The 22,363-nt window shown below is 40.5% G+C and overlaps 1 protein-coding gene across 2 annotated transcripts; it reads right to left on the reverse strand.

Annotated features, from left to right (window-relative positions):
- Positions 1-257: 257 nt before the first annotated feature.
- nup153 (nucleoporin 153) lies at positions 258-21,488 on the reverse strand. Of its 2 annotated transcripts, none has more exons than XM_084738617.1 (22): positions 21,360-21,488; positions 16,408-16,630; positions 15,968-16,243; positions 14,784-14,923; positions 13,993-14,121; positions 13,198-13,314; positions 13,041-13,085; positions 12,784-12,837; positions 11,305-11,445; positions 11,141-11,193; positions 10,469-10,604; positions 10,062-10,220; positions 9,864-9,962; positions 9,682-9,766; positions 9,177-9,278; positions 8,115-8,771; positions 7,764-7,955; positions 5,845-6,771; positions 3,126-3,545; positions 2,743-2,961; positions 2,447-2,621; positions 258-1,835 (listed from the first exon to the last, which is right to left on the reverse strand). In XM_084738617.1, the coding sequence occupies exons 1-22, from the start codon at positions 21,486-21,488 to the stop codon at positions 1,748-1,750; spliced, it is 4,566 nt and encodes a 1,521-aa protein (XP_084594743.1). In that variant the 3' UTR covers positions 258-1,747. The 2 variants fall into 2 exon arrangements, with proteins under 2 accessions (XP_084594743.1, XP_084594744.1); XM_084738618.1 differs by having other exon boundaries at positions 16,408-16,627; positions 21,360-21,465.
- Between the last annotated feature and the right edge of the window lie 875 nt (positions 21,489-22,363).

The following is a 22,363-nucleotide window of genomic DNA, read 5'->3' on the forward strand; positions in this document are numbered from 1 at the left end:
CTGAAAAAAAGGTGAGAAATGATCATCAAAGTGACCTCTTTTGTCCAAACATCAGTCCAAAGCCCAAAGATTCTCCATCTACTCTCATAAATGACCAAGAAAAGCAGCAAATCACATTTAAGAAGCTGGAACCTGCAAATGTTTGACATTTTTGCTTGAAAGATACCTGAAATACTTTTTTGATTAACTAACCAATTAACTATTAATTGCAGCTCTAGGTTTGGTTCCTGCATGAAAAGATGAACAGAAAACATGAATTCTTTTTATAGTTTTATTGATGGTAATTCCCATGGTTTTTAATTTTATCACTCATCCAGTAATAATCATGGCTTTAAAATTAAACTGACTTCCTTATCATCCAAAGTCACCCTCGTCCATTTAAACACGCAATAGAAAAATATATACTTAATACTTTGTACAATACTGGTTTTGGTCCAAACAAAAGTGGATCAGAAAAGCCAATATACCTTTAGTCATTAAAGGCTCTCCAATTTTCATTTAAGCTCCTTTTAAATGGATTCGGGCAACTTTGAATATAGGAATTTTTACATAATAAATTCTAAAGACAAAAATGCTGAATGCGGAGTTGGTAACACAAAAAAATTCAACTTCACAGATTAAAAAAAAACATCACTATTTACAAGTTTTTATAATAATATTCAAAGGCCAATTAAGAGAGAGAGAGAGATAAAGAGGGAGAGGCAGAGAGAGATAAAGGGAGAGTATAAAGACTCAAAAGAGGAGAGTCAGAGAGTGAGAGACGACAGGGCATGAAAAGCAGTAGTGGAGCGAACCAGAGAGGTCAAAGAATCAAACATGTAACAGAGTTTGGAAACTATGCATTTACAAAGTCCTACAGGAGGTGAACGCCGCCTCGGTCCAGCCTCCACAGTGCATGGATACATTTTTTCCCCTCTCCCGACCCCCCCACCCTCCTTCCTTCCTCCTGCCCTTTTGTTTTTGTTTTTAACATTCATTTGCTTGCTCACCTGCGACAAAGTGGCCCCAGGCGTTCAGTTTTCATACGCACACCGACACACAACCTCAGCATGTACAAAGAAACCAAACACACCTCAAGTCTGTACATAAGAGGGGAGGGAAAAACAAAAACAAAAACAAGCACGCTGCATTCACCACAAAGATTACACGCTCATCCCTGTACATACAGCACACTGCACTGACACCACGGCGTCGTCTCCGGAGCAGTCTCAATAGTTTTTAGGATAATAACCGCTGGAGACTCTGCCACACAGCTCTCACTACCTCTCTGCATATCACAGCTCATAACCTGATCACCCATACTAATTAATAAGATTTTGTGTACACTCGCAACACTTTAGATTTGCAGTTTTTGCCTTTGTAATTTTATTACAAAAAGTCATGCCTAAAGTCTAGTAGACATTTGCCGCTGTTGAAAATATAGATATGACTGTCTTGCTTTTTTTTCATCATGTTCAGCAGGGGTCCTTTGCTTGATTGTTGTTATCTAAGTCAGCGTCAGTCAACAGTTGTTTTCATGGGGAAGTCCTGTGGGATGTGATAACCTCTGGATAATGAGCCCAGCCTCTACAGCTAAAATACGAACACCCGTCCAGCCAGAGCACAACATGGCCCCCCCCAAGCCTCGGCCCTCCTTCACATGCCCAGTAGTTTCAGTGTTTGTCCAGTTGAGACCTTCCAGGACTTCATTCAGTGGGGATAAAGTCTAGTCAAAGTCAAGTCGCTGTATGGTCGAGTCCACAGGGCTCTACTTTCTGCGCCGCACCGCTGTCTTGATCTTGCGCCCGGCAATTGCTTGCTGTCCAGCAGGAGAGGCGGAGAAAGATTTTGCTGACCTGGAGGAACAAATGACACTTACATTATTATAAAAGTCACAAATAAGATGGTCAAAAGTATTTAAATGATAATACTTTAATAGCATGTAATTAAAATACAATATCTGTTAATTATAGTATTTAAAATACCAAAGCAATTTAAGGAAAAAAAAAGATCATGCGCTCATTCACAATGTCAGTTCCGCTGTTCATGTCCTCCCTGACATTTGGCTCACAGCATTGCAAAACCAGACAGGATGACTTTTTCTGTACCAGCACTGTGTGCAGGTTGTTAATATTCTAGATTGTAAATGCAACAGAGGGACTGCTGAACCTCATTCCCAGGATGTAAAATATAGAGGTTTTAGGTTGGTAAAGCATCCCGAGCGTGAGGTGAGTTGTAGGTGATGATGGGGGGCTTGCCAGAGTTGCAGCCCCAGCTAGTTATCTAGCAATGTACATCAATAAAATATTAATAGTTAGTTTAACAGGCTAGTATTTCTGGTTCCGACTAGCAAGGGTAGCAACATTTAATCAACAAAATGACTAACTGCACAAATCCTGAGCACATCTATGTTTACGTGAGCAGATACTGATCCTAGCATACAGGTTAATGAGAGAATGCAACATACCCAATATTGAATGCAGGGGGTTGTGCAAAGTTGAATCCACCTCCAGGTGCTCCTGACTGAGGTGGGTTGGCAGCGGGGGCAGGAGACGCTGCTGCTCCCGCTCCGAAAGTAAACACACCTGAGGTGTTATTCGTGGCGCCGAACGCACTGGCTCCTCCAAACTGAAAGCCTCCACCTGAAGAATATAATGCACAATTTCCTGTTTAGACTACATTTTTACCTTCTCATGATAAATATGACTTCATATGGTGATGATCATTAGAACAGGAAAATTGATTACACCATTAGTCACCCACCTGGTGCAGAATTAGTCGTTGCCCCAAACACAGGTGTGGAGTTGGTCTGCTGTCCAAAGACAGGGGCAGCGTTGGGTTTGGCTCCGAAGGCCGGAGCCTGAGAGGGCGTGGCTGTGAAAGGGGATCCAAAAGATGAGCCAAATGAAGGAGTCTGACTGGCCCCGAATCCACCAGAGGGGGCGGAGCTGAACGCAAATGGGGAGGGAGCTGCAGACGGAGCTGTTAGTGAAAAAGAAAAGATTGAAGATATCATTGTAAAAACAGATGAATGTACAAAAAAGATTTTATAACATCAAATGTAAATGTGTCATTTTTGTCACACCTAAAACAGACATCATGGCACAGCTCATCATCTCAAACAACCACCACGAGCAAATACAGACCTGAAGATGTGGCAGCAGAGGGCGCTCCTGCTCCAAAACTGAAGGATGGAGCAGCAGCAGGAGGAGCAGCAGTGGCAGGAGCACCAAAGATGAAGGGCTGAGCTGGAGCTGGGGTTGTGGTAGAGTTCAGAGGAGCAGCTGACGGTGCAGGCGGCTGGTTGTCTTGACTTTGACCAAAGACAAATGCTGCTTTAGCCGGTGGAGCGTCGCTGGAGGTCACAGCAGGTTGACCGAACATAAAAGTGCTGGGAGCTGCAGAAGGAGCTGGAGCTGGAGCCTGAGTGGAGCTGCTGCTGGTGGTGGATGTGGGGGTGCCGAACAGACTGGGGGTTGGGATGGAGGACGACGAGGTGGTGGAGTTGGTGGTGGGGTTACTAGCCATAAAGGAAAATGCTGGTGTTGGAGCAGCAGCAGAAGAATCTGCCAAGGAAACATAGTTGATTATAATGTGTGGTACAGGACAATAGTTGTAAGAGCAATCCACCGATTTCACACATGAAAATCACTTCATGGCTTACACAGGGCTTTTGCAGGTTTCAACAAGTTAAATTTCAAACTTTTCAAGACCTTTTTAAGACCATTATGAATACAATCTATGACTATTTCATGTTAATACTGGGAAAAATGCACGCACAATTTTCAAGTTGAATGTTGTCTGTGCTGTGTAGCTGTTACAGTGTGATAAATGTATTTTTCCCCACAAGACATTTAAAAGCAAGACTGAAGTTAATGCAACTTCAGAAAAATAATGTTAAATTTATGATTTAATTTCTAAGTCTAGTCAAAGTCATTTTATAGTCTGGAATTCAGATGATTGGACTTCAGACTTTTGGCAGAAACCTCATTCAAGAGAATTCTATTCAGTCTGTGAAAACAGTTGTATAATGTTTTCTTTGGCTCAGTGGGAGCTTTCTACAGCCTGCAGAAACATCTCTGATGATGTCATCAAGGTTATCTTGGCACAAACTTAGGGACTACAAATTCTGAACACAGAGAGCATTACAAACTAGGGCCATATTGTTTAAAAGACACAGGGATTTACAAGGCATGTAGGTTCTAATGAAATATGTTATTGAATTGCAGTAAGGAAATTGTAGATCTAGTGCCTTTGGAGCTTGATCCATACCAGGGACTAAGAGTCAGGACTTCTCTGCCACTGTTGCTTTGATTTTGACCACTCTACTAAGTAGTATTTATGAACATGCAATTCTAAATCACTGGCGTAATTCTTCAATTGTTTTGCTTAAATATTTTGACACTGACATAATGTGGAGAGTTTACTTCCAACCTGTCTCATTTTCTGTTTTTACAATCTAGGCTGATTTTGCACATCTGGTTAAACTATTATATTTAACACAACTGTGTGCCTACATACCATTTCAAGGCCCAATGATACAATCTTATTGTGCTACTTAACTCACAATATGATTTTGATTTTAAACATCTGGCAATATGCTGAGCTTTGCACAGATATATACGGTGATTATTTTTTTCAACTGCAAATTATGTCCCCAAAGGAAAATTTTGTCAACATCTTTGTCAAAGTTTTCAGTTCATTGTACTTAAATTATTTTTATTGCAGAAAAATTGGATTATCGATAGGGGTGTAAGAAAATATGGTTACAACTGAGTATTGCAATATAATTATGCTCTAGTGTTTGAGAATATACATTACAGAACATATGATACATGCAAAGATTTATGGCAGTGATTCATTTTGTTGTGCTACAAACCAGTGTTTTAATCGATTTGCACTGTTCTGACTGCAAAAACAAAGAGATTTTAATATATCACCTTACTTACTGTACTGCAATATATCAAATCATAACCCCTGTATTGTGATATATATTGGCTCACCAGATTCTTGTCAATACACAGCCCTACTTGTCAAGCAGACAGACTGACTAGCGCTGTCATAAAAGCCTACCAATCCTATTACTTAACTACTTTATGATTACACCAGACAAGAGAGGATGCTCAATAACTGTAACGTTAGAGGTTTTAATTTGATCTTCAATATTAGATCTTTAAATCTTCCCCTTACTTTCAACAAATACTTAGAAGATTGTTCCATTATTACATTGTTGCCAAGTTTATAAAACATCTCTAACATTGACCCCAAACAACTGCTGATGACCACAGATCTGGATAATAACGCCTGCATACATATCGGTTGTAATGTTAACTTCTTTGTTTAGACAAATTAGCACCAGCTAACACCTTCATGGTAATAGAATACTCACTTTTATTTCTGCCTGCAACACCGTGAGTGTTTGGCAATGCTCATAAAATTGCCCTTACAGCAGATTTCAGTTGTACAATCAAATCCAGGTGTCAAGCAACCTCATGTAAGGCTGCAATTAGCCCACAGTGTTATGTTTGGCATCTGACTCCTGCTGCTCTGTGCTGCAACTCTTCTATTGCTGCACGCAGCTGGTACTTTCAGTTTATAACTAAGTACCCATAAGTATGGATAACATGCTTAGATGGTGGGGAAGTAATTAACCGTTTATCACCAGTAACACAACTGCAGTAAGCCTAGTTTACGATAAGATAACATTTGTTCTTGTGTCCCCAATATCTCAGCAATTACTCTGGTGACTGAATTGGTGAGAAAACTTTTCTAAACTATAACTAAACAGTAACCTCCTTAAAAGAAATCATCGATAGGATAGCATTTGTGTGTTACAACAGTATCAGTGTTCAAACTTTCTCTCACCTGTAGCACTTTGTCCAAAGGTAAAAGCGGGCTTTGGGGCCTCTGCAGCAGCTGTTTCGCTCTTGTCTGCTGGCTTGCCAAAAGTGAACGCAGGTGGAGGTTGTTCTGTTGGAGCACTGGGCTTTCCAAAGGAGAAGCCTCCTGATGTGGTCGGTGCAGCATCTGCATCTTTACTAGCAGCACCGAAGAGGAAGGCAGACGGAGCTGGTGAAGCAGCAGCTTCCTTCTTTTCCTCTGGCTTCCCAAAGGTAAACGTAGGGGCAGCTGGCTCTTTGTCAACCTGTAAGGATCCAAACGTAGAGCCCGCTTGTGGTGTGGAGTTCGCCAAAGTTGGCTCGCCCAGCCTTGAAAATACAGACCCAGCGGTGGTAGTTGTGGTGGTGGTTGAGTTGGTGTCTGTTGATGTGGTGTCATTTGATGATGTTGCACTGTCACTCTTCTCTTGGGAGGGAGCAGGAGGAGTGAAACTAACAGAGGATGAGGAGGTGGTGGTGGTGGTGGTGTCTGATGTTTTCTCTTCTGGTTTTGACAGCCCAAAGGTGAAGCCACCTTTAGAGGAGTTACTTTCCGTGTTAGACGATCCAGTTCCAAACACAATCCCACCGCTGACTCCAAACTTAAACTCGGAGCCTGCGGCAGGTTTGTCTGACTTTTTGTCATCACTAGAGGCAGTCCCAAATTTAAAGCCCTCAGATGAGCTGCCGAATTTAAACCCTGAAGTGGCAGTAGTGTCTTTAGAAGTGGTTTCTGATGAGGAGCTTCCAAACGGCACTCCAAATTTGAATCCACCTGATGATGAAGATGAGGAGGACTCTGACGGCAAGCCTCCAAACTTGAAACCTCCAGATCCTGATCCCGAGGTACTGTCTGATGTGCCAAACTTAAAACCTCCAGTACTAGAGGTAGAAGAACCGAATGTAGAGGAGCCTGAAGTTGCACCAGCAGATGAACCAAAAGATGAAACAAAGGAGGACAGAAACACCAAAAAAAAGAGAAAAAGATTAGGTACAGCTTATAAATGCTCAGCTTTCTCAAAATGTTATACTATTGACCAGATTTGTTATTTTTACTAGTTTAGTGTGATACAAACAAGCAGATTCAACATTTTATTTAGGTCAGGAGTTCCCAACTTTTTCAGCTTGAGATCTGAAACAAAAATCTGGTGTCTCCCCTGAACCTAAACAAGCCTGTGTGTCCAGGTGGCAATACAAGTGGGGCACATAGTTAGGGCTGGATACTGGTACTCCATACCTTTAAAGGTATCAACCCAGAGACAATTAGTATTGAAACTTGTGGTATGATGAAGTCCAGCACAGTGTATTTGATGGAGTTGGCTGTACAGCGTGCCTAAATGTCTGTGGCATCTGATAAAAATAAACACAGGAGGATTATTTCAGAAATGCCTCCATTCACATGATGGGGATCAAAAGAAGTAGTATACTGGTATCAGTGTCACTTTAAGGGTACTGGTATTGTTACTGGTATCAGCTCTACAAGTAATGTTAGCTAGTAATGTCAGCCAGGAAAAATTCTTTGACTTGCCCCAGTGGTAAGAATGACTTCTCTAGAAGTGTATACATGTATACATTGTCATTGCAAAGAAAGAATGTTCTTCTAATATTTCATCTTGAAAAATGAATTATTATTATTATTATTATAGCAGTGCTATGCATTTTACTCCTTCCACTGAACACCTGATACAAAACGTGTCTGTGACCCAGTTTGGGTTGTGAACATAAGTTTGGGAAATTCTGATCTAAGTGGCATGAATATTATGTAAAAGGAGTGTCGCCCCCACACACTTGTTCCATCAGTGCTAAGGGAGCCCATTTGATTTATACAAAAATATAAGTAACATTTTAAGTAATTTATTTTTAACATGCAGCTGCAAAAACCTAGAAGTAGTTTGTTTTTGTTACCTTTAGGCTCCACTTTCGCTCCAGGTTTGACTGACTGACAGGCAACACACTGTACATCAGCAGCCTTATTCTGTACAAGACAGATGTCACAATCCCAGGAACCTTCTGGCTTCTTGAACTCTTCTCCCAGTCCAAACAACGGAGCACTGCTGGCTGAAGAAGAGGCTCCAGCTGAAGCTTCTGCTGATGCTCCTGTGGTGAGGATAAGGAAAGAAAGATGATTCACTGAACTAACAACTGCCTTTTAAAGTAACTTGTAGTCAGTGAAAGTTAATTGAACTCTACTTTCATGAAAAACAAAACCCAAGATTCAGCACTTTGTAGATATTACCATAGTTGGGCTCTCATTACCTGGTTTAGCGCTCATGCAGGCCACACATTTTGTGTCCTCTGCCTTGTTTTCTACCATACATGTATCACATTCCCATGCACCCTCAGGTTTTTTGAACTTGTCTGCAAATCCGGTGAACCCTGTAGAAACGGGGGCTGTAGGGGTGGATACAGTCTTAACAGCTGAGAAGGCAGAAGGAAGAGTCAGTGAGGGTTTAAGCCCTGTCCCCGGTTTGGCCGTTTCGCAGGCCACACACTTTACTGCATCAGGTTTGTTTAGAACAAGACACGTATCACAGTCCCAGGTTCCTGCAGGTTTGGCAAACGCTGTGAAACCTGTGGTAGTTGTAGTGGTGGAGGAGGTGGTGTTCGTGCTGCTGCTGCTCTCAACCAAAGTAATGGTTAAGGGTTTATTGTCCGTAGATTTGGCTGAGGAGGAACTGGGCTGCGTGGCCATACAGCAAACACACTTGGTGTCTGTTGACTTGTTCTGCACCATGCAGACGTCGCAGCTCCATCCTGGTGGGGCTTTGAAAATATCGCCAAACCCTGTTGAAGAAGAAGAGGAGGTGGTTGTGGTGGTGGTGGAGGACGAGGAGGGGGCACTGGATTGTGTGGCGGTTGGCTGCAGAGTGTCATCTGGGCCTGGGGAAGTCCGAGCAATGGGAGAGGCAAAGCCTGGACAGAATATGGGAAGGATTAAAAACAGTTAACCATGTAAACCAGCCATTCCAAAACTTAAGAAGGCCACAGCCCCATTTGAAATCTGAAAATCTTTAGTGGCCCACCCAAACCTTTAATCACAACTCTGATCAATGCACAAGACTACTTGTACTAATGACGAGATAAGATACGTGCGTTATGGTGTTCATATGACAGGTCATCAAATATGGTCTAACATCTGTTAAGCTAGGTCAAAAATAATATTAATCTCATGGCTTTGTTTTATTAGTTCTGGTTATGAATGATATAAAATAATATAACCATTTCATACAAAAACTTGCTGTCCTCTCAGGGCCCACAGTTTGGGAATCAAACATGAACCATAACAATGTTGGTATGTAATGAGCTACTGATTCTCACCAGGTGCTTTGAGAAGATCCAGCACACTGCCCTGCTTCAGGGTCTTGGCTGGTTTGAAAGGTCCTTCAAAGTCTTCTGTGCTTTTGCTTGTCGCTGACTTTGCTGTACAGAACATGAAAACACAAAGATCAAACTTGAGCTGTTTCTCCACCAATGAACTACCAGGAACTATTTTTCAAAGGTTCCTTCCACCCATTATTGTCTGCATTTCCACCAAGGTCTAAAGACCAGCAAAGATTAGGCAAATGAATCTGCTGACATATGAAAAAGTGACGGCTGTTTTTACAAATCATATTTGCACATGACTATAAAACAACAACACATAAAGTGACGACAGGCATCATTGTCTTTCTATTCATGTGTTGTTGTTGGGACTTTCGAGAATGTAAAATAATGTTTCTGGAACTTAGACCCTAGTCGCTGTGGTGGAAATGCTCTAAGTTCCTCCAAAAATTCCTAGTCTCTGTGGAAACCTTGCAGTAGAAAATTAAGAAACCTCTCTTACCTGCTGCTGCAATGGGAGCTGCCAGCTTCCCATTTGACATTGAGGGACCCAACTTTGCTACAGGTGCACTAAAAGTGAATCCAGCCTACAAACAAATTTGTAAATAATTATTATCAGTGTTACGGTTGTAAACAGTCTATGTAATCAATTAGTAATCATTAAGAAACAAACTGTTTACTTACTGAAGGGGAAAAGGAAGGGGGACTAGCAGCAGTTGCTTTGACAATAGGGGAGGAAAATGTAAAAGGTACACAAGGAGGTGTTGAGGCTGTTGGTGGCTCCTGAAAAAAAAAACATGCAAGTTAACAAATTGAATAAATAAGGTCAATAACTATTAGACTTGTAATATTACAGCGGAACAATTAAATTTTGAGACCAACCTTATTTGTGACTGATTCCTTTGCAGGGGTCACAGGCGTGACACTGGTGGCAGTGTTGACGGTGGTGAGAGGTGGAAGAGGGGAGGTGAAGCTAAAGGTGGGCAAGGCGGAGGTGCTGATGGGAAGTGAAATGGTTGGAAGGTCTGGTACCTCAGCCACCTACAGTCAGATGACGAAGTAGAGTAAAAGAGTATCAGTCTGTACCCATATTTGATATTGATGTGAGTGTATCAAGGCATTTTATTTCTCTCTGTTATCTCTCTTGACCAGGTCAAAAACTAAGTCAGATGCTGCCCTGGTATAATAAAATGAATGTTTGATTCTTATCACTTTCATATAAAAGCTGTTTGTGTATTAATGTGATAAGTACTGGAAAAGTAGAATCTAAATTGATGCAATGATCTCACCTCTTCCTCCTCAGGGCGTTTAGAGGAAGGCCGTGCAGTGGTCCTTTCTCTCTTCATTTTACCGCCTCCAGAGCCCGTGCTGCTGGCTGCAGGCGTACTGGACAGAGGATAGACTGGGACACTGGAGCCCATTGTGCTAGTAGTAGAGGGGTAATCGAGGAAAGGTACAGTAAGTAAAACAAACTTAACAACATACAGAGAGCAGTCAAACACTCAAACAAGAGATTATTTGACAATAAATTGGAAATTTTACATTTACACTGCCTCTCTTTGCCACTTTGTATAAGTTGCTTGGAATTCTTTAAAAGAAGGAAACTGACCAAATGGAAAAGCTTCCCCTGTAGTATTCATCAAACCTCGCTTCAGAGAGGCCAATTGATACATAATGAACCTGACAATCACAGATCCATGGTGACAACCAGGGGAGGTTAATATTTAATTTGGTAAGTTCCCTTTGTGTTCTTTGTAAACCATTCCCATAAAGATAAAAAACTGAAATAATGGAACAAAAAGAAAGCGTTTAAAGTAGTAAATAGAAGAGCCACAAGCTTAGATACAAACTCATAGTTTTCAGTTTTATATGGCTTTAGTTATTTCTCAGAGATGGTATCATGTGTAACAAATTTTGCCCCCATCCATCTGGTGCCTGATCAATCAGAGAAACTGTTTTACCTTTGAGATGGACCTGGGGTTGCTTCAGGTAGTTGCGGTGATTGTCTTGTGGGCTAAAGGAATAAAACGGCGACAAATTAAGTTAGTATTTGACTTCATTTGGCTGCATTTAACATAGAGAAGTAATGTTGTGGTGTGGTATAATGTGGCACTGTGTTTCTGACCGTCTCTCTTGGGGTCCTGTCCAGAGATCGGCTCACTCCTCCAGGAGTCAAAGTAGGCCTGAAGGACACAGAGCGGTTTCCTGACACCGACGCTGCAGAAGGAACCACCAACTTCTGCACTGGCGGGAGGGAGGAATCCATCTGAATGGAAGAAATTATGACAAAATACAGACACAAGATAAGAACCAGAACGAATGCCTCCATACCACTGAATTCAATGGCTGTAGAGATACTATTTGAAACACATGACAACACTAATACTAACACACTAATGCACTAACACCTTAATACTATTGTATTAAGGCAGCATACTGTTTCAATATTATGAACATGGCGGAAGTAGTTTCTTCCTCTCAACTCAAATATAAAATCAGAACATGAAATGCAACATCTCTGGACATTCTCATAGTTTCTATTAACAATGCGTCTTAGAACAAAGTGCACAGGCCATGTTTTCCGTTAATCGCACCAGGCTGCAGCTCCGCAGACTGTCCTTTTTCTGTCAATTTGTTGAAAACCAACATTATTCTTTCATTTTTTGGACAATAACTTGTCCAATACATCAGTGTCATTAGCTTATATATTGATACTAATGTATATTTAGACATTATTGTGATAAAATTTGTGATTTACTTGTGATGACTGTACAAGAGACACAGTTGCATGTAGATTTTTCCAATGGTGTCAAATATCCTGCTGGGTATTATGGTCACAATTTTTAAACAAATTTAGGGGATCAGCATAAAATTTTTATTTTAGAGTACTGACTATCAGCTAATAGTCCAGCCTCAAAAAATATCTATATTTTGGACCCTGCCAAGGTAAAACCCCTACGGAATAACTGGCCATGAAAGGCCCAGTGCGCTTTCTTCTTTTGGAGCTGAAAGGGTCAATACAGCATTGTTGGATTTTACAAAGCAGCTGTTGCAGCTGGGAATTCCTGACAGTTATTAATGAGAACAAGTTCAGCCCAGAGCTGGCACAATTTAACAATGGACCTCACTTCATACACACACTTTCAAGACCCAGATACATGCTGGAGTCTAGTGCACTTTTGCTCACAAGCACTAGCATGCATAGGACATGCATGAACAAAGAAAACCACACACACACAAACAGAGTGGTGAACAGCTGTGTTCCAGCACAGGAGAATCCTGTTAACTGTGGTGAAGGAGGCCAACAGTCAGTAGGACAGGAAGTGACAGAAAGACAAACCATGACAAGTGCTGCTGAGTTTGTACAATGATATCCCTGTTCATATCACTGAGTACTCTGCTAAGCTACAAACACACTGGATACAAGACACAAGTGAAGTTTGTTTCATGATGTGCACACACAAGCTTAGGGTCATCAGGGACGTAAAGATTAAAAATAAAATAAATTAAAAAATCAGACTTAGTATGGACAGCAACACATAAGCATTTTGACAAACCAGACATGAGAGGGCATGTTCACAAGAATTTCAAACTCTGTACTTACCCGTTTCTTTTTTGACTGAAAATGTGAAACATCTAGATTTGTGCCATCCATTGACTGAAAAGAAAAGTGAGAAAAACATCTATTTTTAGACAAAATCAAAAAGATCTTTTCAGGTGGTTTGGATTTCAGTATTTAAACGTTTTAGAGATACTTGCTCGATAATATTTTCATGATCACATTCAGTGCTGTATTGTAAAATGTCCCACTGCTGAACATGCTAACAATTTACTGTATATAAACATATTAAAAGCTCTTACTGGTGACAGAGGGGATGAGGCTGCTGCTGGGATCCTCCTGGCATCCTGTCGGACAATTATCAAAAAGGAACTTTACTGCCAAGTCTAAGCACTTTCAGAAGAAATCAAGTTTGAACAGGAGAGAGAATGGTGTTTGTGTCTGTGTTTGTAGACTCACAGCCAGAGGGCTTGACATGCGCTCCAAGGACTGCAGGATGCGTCTGGCTGTGGCGCTGGTTACCCCACAGGGCTGAGCACCAGCAGGCTTGGCCTTGATCTGTCTTCTCACCGGGGCCTATGGGATCAGATGAGCGAATTAAGTCTCCAATTAAATTAATAATATTAACACAAGGGCTGTGATAGTATGGATTTTTTTTCTTATAGCAGTGAAAAGGCGACATATACCCACAGGATTGCAGTTTACCACTACCACACCCTCCTAACCCTGAAAAAAATGTGGTATTCAACTCTGTTGAATGATACTGTAACGAATAGGCCAGCTGGAAAAGTTAAGGGGGTTAGCACCAAAGTAAGGTCAGTAGGAAAGCCTAACAATGATGCCTACAACATTGGCTCCAGTGCAACCATATCTCTTTCAGAAGCTTTGTTATCCAACTGCAGTGTCCTTTTTTGAGACATGGTAAAATAAATCAGTCAGATTATTTATCCATTTTTTGGTGTTGAAAACAGTTGTTGTTCACAAGTTGTTAGCCATCTACTGGCAGTCCCACAATGCCTTTGGCTGAGTCTGTCAACCAATGGCTGTGTTGGCTGTGTTCCTGAATTGAATAATACAGATTGAAAAAAATAGGCCATGCAGCACTGACCTAACTCACAAAACACTAAGTGTAGTGTGACTATAACTGCTGTGTGCAAGTTCACCAATTAATATATTGATCAAACTGTTGATAATGATTGACTTTTGATATACAAGTCTCACTTTCTCAACAATATATGGGTTTCACTTGCTCACCTGGTATGGTGTTCCTGGACGATTGCGAGCGCTCCTGACTGCAGCTGCCCCACCATACGTGGTCTTCCCAGGGTAGAAGGGTGAATCTCCAAGCTGGCTGGAGTTTAGCACTGTGTTGTTGAATGTTGACTGGAAGACGGAGGGTTAAACAACATTATATTAGGTTCAAGTTAGATTACTTCATTGTACTACAAATCATTAACATTCTTAAACATAATTTTTTTTTTTTTTTTGCAATGCATGAAATAAGGGAACAGATGTTTAAGTGGTGAACACAAGACAGTGACAACTATTGCCATTGCCATCCAATGGGGTTTCATGTGGAAAAGTGTTGCTTGTGATGTTACAGTATTGAAGTACAGTTAACATCTCAGACTTCTCACCTGGTAGAAATCTAAAGTCAGACTGAATACTAAAGCAGACTGAGTTGTGGTGTCTAGCACTCTGTGACACACACAAAAAGTGAATGTACAGCATTCTGATTACACAAGTGAAGCTGAAGAAGCTCTCTGGCTGTGAGAAGAGTGACAGTAGCATTCATTTCCCTGAGGTACCAAAATCTATCTATACCTGAAAAGAATTAGTCACTGCAAAATTTGTAGATGTCTGACTTTGAAGAGTTGCATGCACTGACCAAATTCCGTTTTATGTCTAAGTGGGTCACTGGTCCAATGGCACAGCTCTAGATACAACCCTGACACTACGAGGCAGAGCTCTGTGGCACAAATCTGCTCTTACGGTTACATACTGACAGACTCTCTATCTTGATGGACAGACACACAGACACTCACATTGGAGGAAGTTCCAAATACAGACAGGTTGAACGCAGGCTTTTTCAGACTCGACTGGGCATGATGAGGCCCAGAGTTTGTTCTATCTGTCTCTGGGGACCAAAGTTGGGGAAGTGATGCGGTTTTGGATGTGGGAACATCTGTAAAGAAAGAAGGGTGAGAGCTTTTTCAGACCATTTTAAGAGAGCAGCAATGCAAAAATCAAACTTAGGTGCCCTGTCCCTATTTTCCAGAAGTGAATCAGTCCATACATTAAAAAAATAAGTTGCCACAAGCCTTAATTTACTGCAACAATAACATTTTATAAGATTTATCAAAGATTCCTTAAAGCTAAAATCATTATCAATTTCTTTTGGTTTTGTGTCTGAACTTGCTGTCTATGTGCTGCTATTTAGACTCAGGTGAGGCAAAGAAAGAAACTCATTACACAGGAAATGCTTAGTTTATAAAAAGTCTCATTTACACCTATCACCTCAGCAGGTGATTTCCTGTTTACTTGACAGTGTGCTCATCAGTGGGTGGAGTCTTTGCAAAAGCAGCAGACTGCTGACTCTCAATAACAGTTTTCACATATGATCTCCAAGGAGACTGTTTCTGTCAGACATGCTACCACAGGTTGGAAATAATCTGTATGGTTTAGGTGAGGCATGGCACCTGCAGAGTTGTCATGATCACTGTGTTTACATTTATTATTAAGACAAATAAAGTCTCAAAATGAACTAACTGTGATGGAGGCAGCGAAATAAGATGGAAACAGAGGATAAAGTGAGTCCAGTCTGCCTGGTAGAAGAGACGATTCATGGTGCACTGGGATTTTATAACTGAACTACGAGCAGGACGTACACTTGCACTGCATTTATCCTGGCATTGTCCAAGATAACACATGAAGACATTTGCACATACAGCTCCTCTAGGTAATGTCTAGCTAAGTGCAGAGTTACAGTGCATGTGTGGAAGGTGCTAATGCCACACAGATGACATCCGTTGGATTGGTTAATAATACAATAGCTGGTGAAATATTTCACCAGATTTCACCTCAATACCACCCACTTCTTTATGAATTGTAAGATCGCTATTGTGTAATTATACCTAGATCTATACAGACACACCACACTTAATACAGACAAAAACACACATCTCCAGATGCAAAGAAGACACTTTTTGCTCAAATGCTCTGCCTTTACCTTTGTCAGAGGCGCGGGAGGAGAAGCCGCTAGTGGTGGAGATGTTATCATCTTCATGCTGTGACAGGTTGTCCTTAATTTCTTTGACCAAGGAAAAGCCTGTGGAAAAGGGTCCAGGGGCTGAGGAAGTGGAGGGCTGGGAGAAGAGGCTGCTGGGAGCCCCGAGGGTCGGGGAGGAGGCATCCAGCGGGGGAAAGTGGAGGTGGGAGCGACTCAGAGGAGGCCGAGACAGCACATATTCGTGAAAGTTCAGTGATGCCCGGCTGGTTGAGGGCTCTGTGTGAGACAGAAAGAAGTCAGAGGTCAGCATGGTGGTACAGTTAACAAGGGAAACAAATAAGCATTAAAAAAACCCTAAACACAATTAAACAAAATTCTTGTACAAGGCATATCCCTCAGCAATCTTTTTGGCAACCTTTAAGACCGACCGAGGCCCTCACCTGTGTTACTGGTGCTTGGCTCTGGGGAGTCTCGTCCATCAAGGGGAGGAGGTCCCTCTTCGCTGCCATTAGGAGGAGGTGGCGGTAACTGGCAGTTTTGGTCTGTCCCCAGTGCAGCCCCTCCTCCTGCAGGAACTTCTTCATTCTTGAAGTATTTCTGCAGCCAGGAGGGGACGATGCTCTTTACTGTGTCTGTTACTCGACTGATGAGGCCTGACTGCTGCTGATAAAAACATGTGAATAGGAGAGAAAACTGTGAACACAGGGATGAAATGTCTGAGAAGCAGAGACAAATGCATATAGACCAAACAAAGACTCATAATTCAGGCCATTATCTGTAGCTTCCACATTAGAACATCCCCTCGACAATCAGCAATGGATAAAATTCAATGCATGTAAAACAACACTGCATATAAAACAGCTGTGCGAGATGAATCTTGTTGATTTATTTTTCAACTCTTAACGCTGAGGACAACCAAATTGTATTCAAAATGAATTTGTTGCACAGCAATTAGGAATAATTTGTGTCCTACTCTTAAAATCATATAAAACAGTTGAACTCTTGCTATTATACAATACAGCAATCAATGCTGAATTCTATTGTTTAAATCAGCTGCACAGCTACACTTGCAATGAGAAGCCATTCACTCTCCCCAGTGCAAAGCAAAACACAAGCTCAGTTTGATGGAAACTGGGTCAGGCCCTGTGTACGCTTCTGTGAAGCACTAAGCAAGTCATGCTCATGTGCACTGTACTGAGGTCTAGTATTGGATGCTCCAGTTGATAAGGATGAGTCTTGCCTCCTATAGCATTGCATGGTGTTCTGATATTTAGGTACTTTTTTGATACTTTGTTAAAAATGGTTCGTATTAGAATTTCCCAAGATTCAGTTCTTGCTAGTGGGTCAATACTGGTGGAGTGAATTTTTGCCTCACACAGGCACCAATGCGTGCTTGTGTTCAGTTCACCCTCTGACTGAACTTCGGACTCAAGAGACGCTGGTTCTTCCTATTATTTCCCTCCTGTGTCTCCTCTTTCCCCCTCTCCTCTCTGTACGTTCATGACGTAAAGTCCATCGTATCAAAGCAAAATCTGATGTGACTCAAGGTGTTTGATATCGTGACAACACTAGTGTCCTACACCACAAAAAAAAATTAAACAAGGGAAGACAGGAAATAAAGAAAGTTCTCTTCTGTCAAATGAGTGTAGCAACTTGAAAGAAAATCTCCTCTACATTTAAGGCACTATTCAGGTCTAAACCAGCTAACTGAACTATATCCACCATCTCTGCAAGGTTCTGCAGACCAGGAGTTAGGTCAGCAGTATATTATGTTCACAAAGTTGTCAAAATGCTATTAAACTTTGTGTCTTAAGAAACATGAGTTCTAGTAGTTGAATATACCAGCATTAAATGATTTGAGCTCAGTATAATGTTCCCACTGGATGCAGCAGTTTTGGAGTCACAGTAGGAGAAGATGAAAAAGCCAGTGACAAAAACTAAAACATGTGAATGCAATAACCAATAAAAGGAAGGGTATATTGGAGAACAAGAATATGTAAAACTTTTGCCAAGCCACACAATGTTGGTGCCTTTTCTTGGTGTAAACCTTACAGTTTTTATCTATATGAATATTTATTTAGCTATTGAAGAACGTAGATGGAGAAGGGAAAGGTTGAGAAAAAGGGCTACCTAGCAGGTGCCTCAATGTACATGCTGTGGTGGCCCTCAACTCCTGATAAGAGCCATGTGCCTCTTGCTTTCTGCTTATCTATGAATCACACCTGTGGTCTACTCTGCACTTTAACCTATAGGCAAATACACAACTCTAACCAATGAAGAGCAAGTGTCATAATAACCACGCAAAGCAAGTTTACTTAAGCTATTGTTATAAGGATTTAAGGCTGCCGCATTTCTGCTGTGGATGGGGTCATGTGACCAAGTGACCTGTGGTTGACTACCACTGCTCTATTTGGAAGCTATCATAGCAAACTGACACACAGTAACTTTTATTGGCTATGCTGGTGCTTGAGTAGATCAGAGCTTCTAGCTGTTAAAGCCAAAAAGTCATTCTAAAATATCATATCAAATATATATGATGTGCATGTACCTCTACACATGTTGAGATCACTGAATTAGCTGTATTGTTCCATTCATGCCATGTGCAAAAGTAAGTACTGATGAGAAAGAATCACATTTTTACCACTTGCAAACAATCCCACAAGCTGTGAGATGAATTAAGCCAAAGATAGTGCAAACATGACATGTCTTATCATGCTCCTTCTGTTTTTTGACAAGCAGTGTTGTGTAACCCAGGCTACTGAACAAAAGCTAACCCCATCTTTTAAGGACAGCACCACACAAGATTTGGATAATCATCGTTTTGCCTGACTCTTGTCCAGACACTTTTGTCTGAACTTTAAACATTACTGCATTATTTACCATTTGGCTAATATATAAGCATTTAAAGATGTAATCATAACTCTCATATGGCATGACTGAGGCAGTATTCAAGTCATATTTGAATTTATTCAAAGTATATTACAAGTTCATGTTTGCCAGTAATTGTATTTGTTTGTTGTTGCCATTGACGCATCATTACAGTCAACCTAAATATGTATCACAAAGAGTTTACATCTAATGATCTAAAATTTTGGTAGTTCATGAAGAGGGATATGGGATCAAGAACCAAGACATGGCAACATGATACTGATACTAAATGCCAAGGCAGTCATATCTGCAAGAGAAAGTTTGACTATGCTGTGTATAAATGTTGAACCACAATGAACTACACTAAGCCTAACCTTCCCTCAGTTGACATTTTATTAGGTCAACCTAAAAGCTGCTAAAAAGAATGCAGTGTAAACACCAGCCATTCTCTGAATTATAAATGTTCAGTTTTGTTCAAACAGTTTTAGAAGCAGTACTTAAAATATCACAATATTTCAGGGTACTCTGCAATGATGACATTCTTCACAAAATAAAAATACTGAAAGATATTTCTGGTTCAGAACTTGTAATGACTGTTGAGCTCTTCTCATTCTAAACCAGTAGCTTCTGTTTGAGGAGGTGAAATTAATTTGCTGTATTGCCTCCTCTTGCTGTTACAATCTTCTGATCTTGTAACTAAACCACATCCACACTACTGATATTGCTTTCCTTTTTGGAACAAACTCCTCCACAGCAGAGGAGCTGGCAATGTTACTTTTGCTTTCAGGATTGCTAGCTGTGTGTAACAGCATGATGTCATTATGTTAACAAATCAGAATATTGTCATTATCACAATATATATATATTTTAAATAATGATTATGAGCAATAGAATATGGCACACCCCTAGTTGACAGTTAATTAGGTCAACCTAAAAACTGCTAAAATTAATGCAGTGTAAAGCACCAGCCCTGTCCTGATTCAATCTGCATATTGAGTATTGAAAAAAGGCTTTCAATACCTTAAGAGTAAATGTCCAAGATGCAATTTCTCTTTAATGTTGAGAAACTGTTTTCAGTGTAAAAATGCCAAAGTGCGAAGACATAGAACTTAAGAGTTGAAACAACTTAAGTTTAATTACAATAAGCTATTTTTATCTTGTGAAACTGCTTTGACTGTGTAAAAGGAGCTGAAAATTGATTTTAAGAAATGGTTATTGAAAAAAATATTGTGCAGGAACTGGTATCACTATAGATATCTGTACTGAACACTTGTTCAACACGTAACTGAAAAACTTGAACTGGTGATATTAGTTTGTATAAGTAAATGACTATATAATCAGTGCATCACATTATAAATCATTATGGTCATAACCTTTAATTATGTATATTTGACTGAACTGTATGTGATACAAGGAGTTGAGCTCCACGCAAAATGTGAACAACTTTCAGCCATAAATAATGACTGTCCATAAAAAATCTGGTTTACTATGTGAACCTTATAAAACGACAAAAGAGTAATGTTATATAATTCATCAGCTTTAACTGCTCCCAATGGCCAACTGCCTGTATAATCAAAATTAAGACTGTTTTTAAAGAAACCCGCTGGCATCAGTTTTAAAGTAAGCTTTCCAGTTCAGTTCATTTCAGTTCAGTTCAGTTGCCTCCGGTCAGATGAAAGTGGCTGACGTTCATATAAACAAACTCATTTGTAGTTCAAGGGACTATCATACAGGATCACTGACAAATTACGTCAATAGATGTGACATGCATTAAGACATGTCTTTTCCACTGTTAGTATTATAGGGCGGTTTTAAAGCCAATATTAGTTGACGTCCAGGCGGCAAGTGAGCCAACCATGTGGGTTCCCAATCAGCCAATGCTTCCTGCGCAATCCTGGCTGAGATTTGGCTAACGTTAGCTAGCCCAACATCCAAACTGATTCCAGACATGCCAGGAAGACAATGTTGACATTTAAAAGCATAAAAAACGACTACACATATCTGTACACACACTGAATTTAGAACCAAATGATCATGTCACTCTGCTGCCTGCGGTATGATGCCTCCAAACTTATGAAGAGAAGACAACAATGCGTTGCTCTCTAATGCTAGCCTGCTAGCAAGCATTAGCTGCATCAGCTAGGCTAATACTTAGAATTCTACTTCCTTGCTTTCCGCTAACTAGCTAACAGCTAACAACTTACTAATAAAGCTAAAGTTTGTTTGTCTCGACGTGTCATGTGTGCACCTTTACTTTACCAAATACCGGTTAACTAGTCTAAACGACTCACTGTGCCCTGATTTGACCTGTCAACTCCGTCTCATTTTGCTAAGCTATAAGCCAGCCTGCTAGCTCACTAGCATTTCCTGGACATGCTAGCAGCGCGTGGAGGCCACGAGCGCTAACGGCAGGCCATAAAATGTCTCCAACAAAACAATAACAACAGCTACCAGGTAGTGGCACCGCAGTCAACCTAACGGTCTCGACACGGGCTTTTAACACGAAAACTTTCACCCAAGTTACCTGTTTACTCTTGGCGTAAGGTTTAGAGGCGATATGATATCTCCTGCTTCTAATTTTCCCTCCACCCGTGGCCGCCATGGCTCTTTCGTCTGAGTGTCTATCGGTGTTTCGGCGCCGGATAGCTGTCATCCAGCACAGCGGCCACTCACTAAGGAACTATGGGAAATGTAGTAGCTGGATATAACAAAGACAGGACAGGACTTTGAACCACATGGCTCTTACATGGGGTTATTTTGTGTCATGTGGTTGAAAAGTATTATATAGCTAAGGTTTTTAAATATATTTATTTTTATATTATCAATGGGAAGCATAGTGTAGTCATTTTGGTATACTGTAGCTGAAATGATTAGTTGCAGATTAATCAATTAATCTGCAACAATAATCACTAGTCATCACGCAAAAATGCCATACATGCTGGTTACAGCTGCTCATTTTTTTTTAAAGCTTATTAACAAACATTCATATTTACAGTACATTTAAGAATTCACAGTACAGTTACAGTTTTAATGTTTTTTTTAAGTGTCTATAAGTACTCATGTTAATACCATTTATCATCAAAAAGGGTGCACTTGTTGAAATTGAAGATGACTTTTCATTAGGTGAGCACTTTCTCAGTGTTTGAGTTTTCCTTTGTTTGCATCACTTTAAATTTCTTTGAGTTTCAGACTGTTGGTTGGAGAAATCAGAATGAGATCTTTGACTCTAAAACTTTTGACAGGCATTTTCTTATGTTTTATAGACCAAACAATTCATTGATGAATTTTAAAAATCTTGATTAAACAATGAAACAATAGTCTCACAATAGTCTAGTTACAGCACTGCACGTTGTCTTTCTCCACTGTAATTCAACATTTGATAGATCACAAAATCAGTGAGTATGGTGACAATAATTAGTAGGTCATTATGCCCCAGGAAAGTGACCATCTAACAACAATGGGAACATTTTCTTTGGATCTATCCATAAGTACTGTCAGTTTTTTCTGTTATATTGAATGTATCAAACA

Source organism: Lutjanus erythropterus, chromosome 16, assembly GCF_056507025.1.
Source record: "Lutjanus erythropterus isolate fLutEry1 chromosome 16, fLutEry1.hap2, whole genome shotgun sequence".
In the NCBI taxonomy this organism is placed as follows: Eukaryota; Metazoa; Chordata; class Actinopteri; order Lutjaniformes; family Lutjanidae; genus Lutjanus; species Lutjanus erythropterus.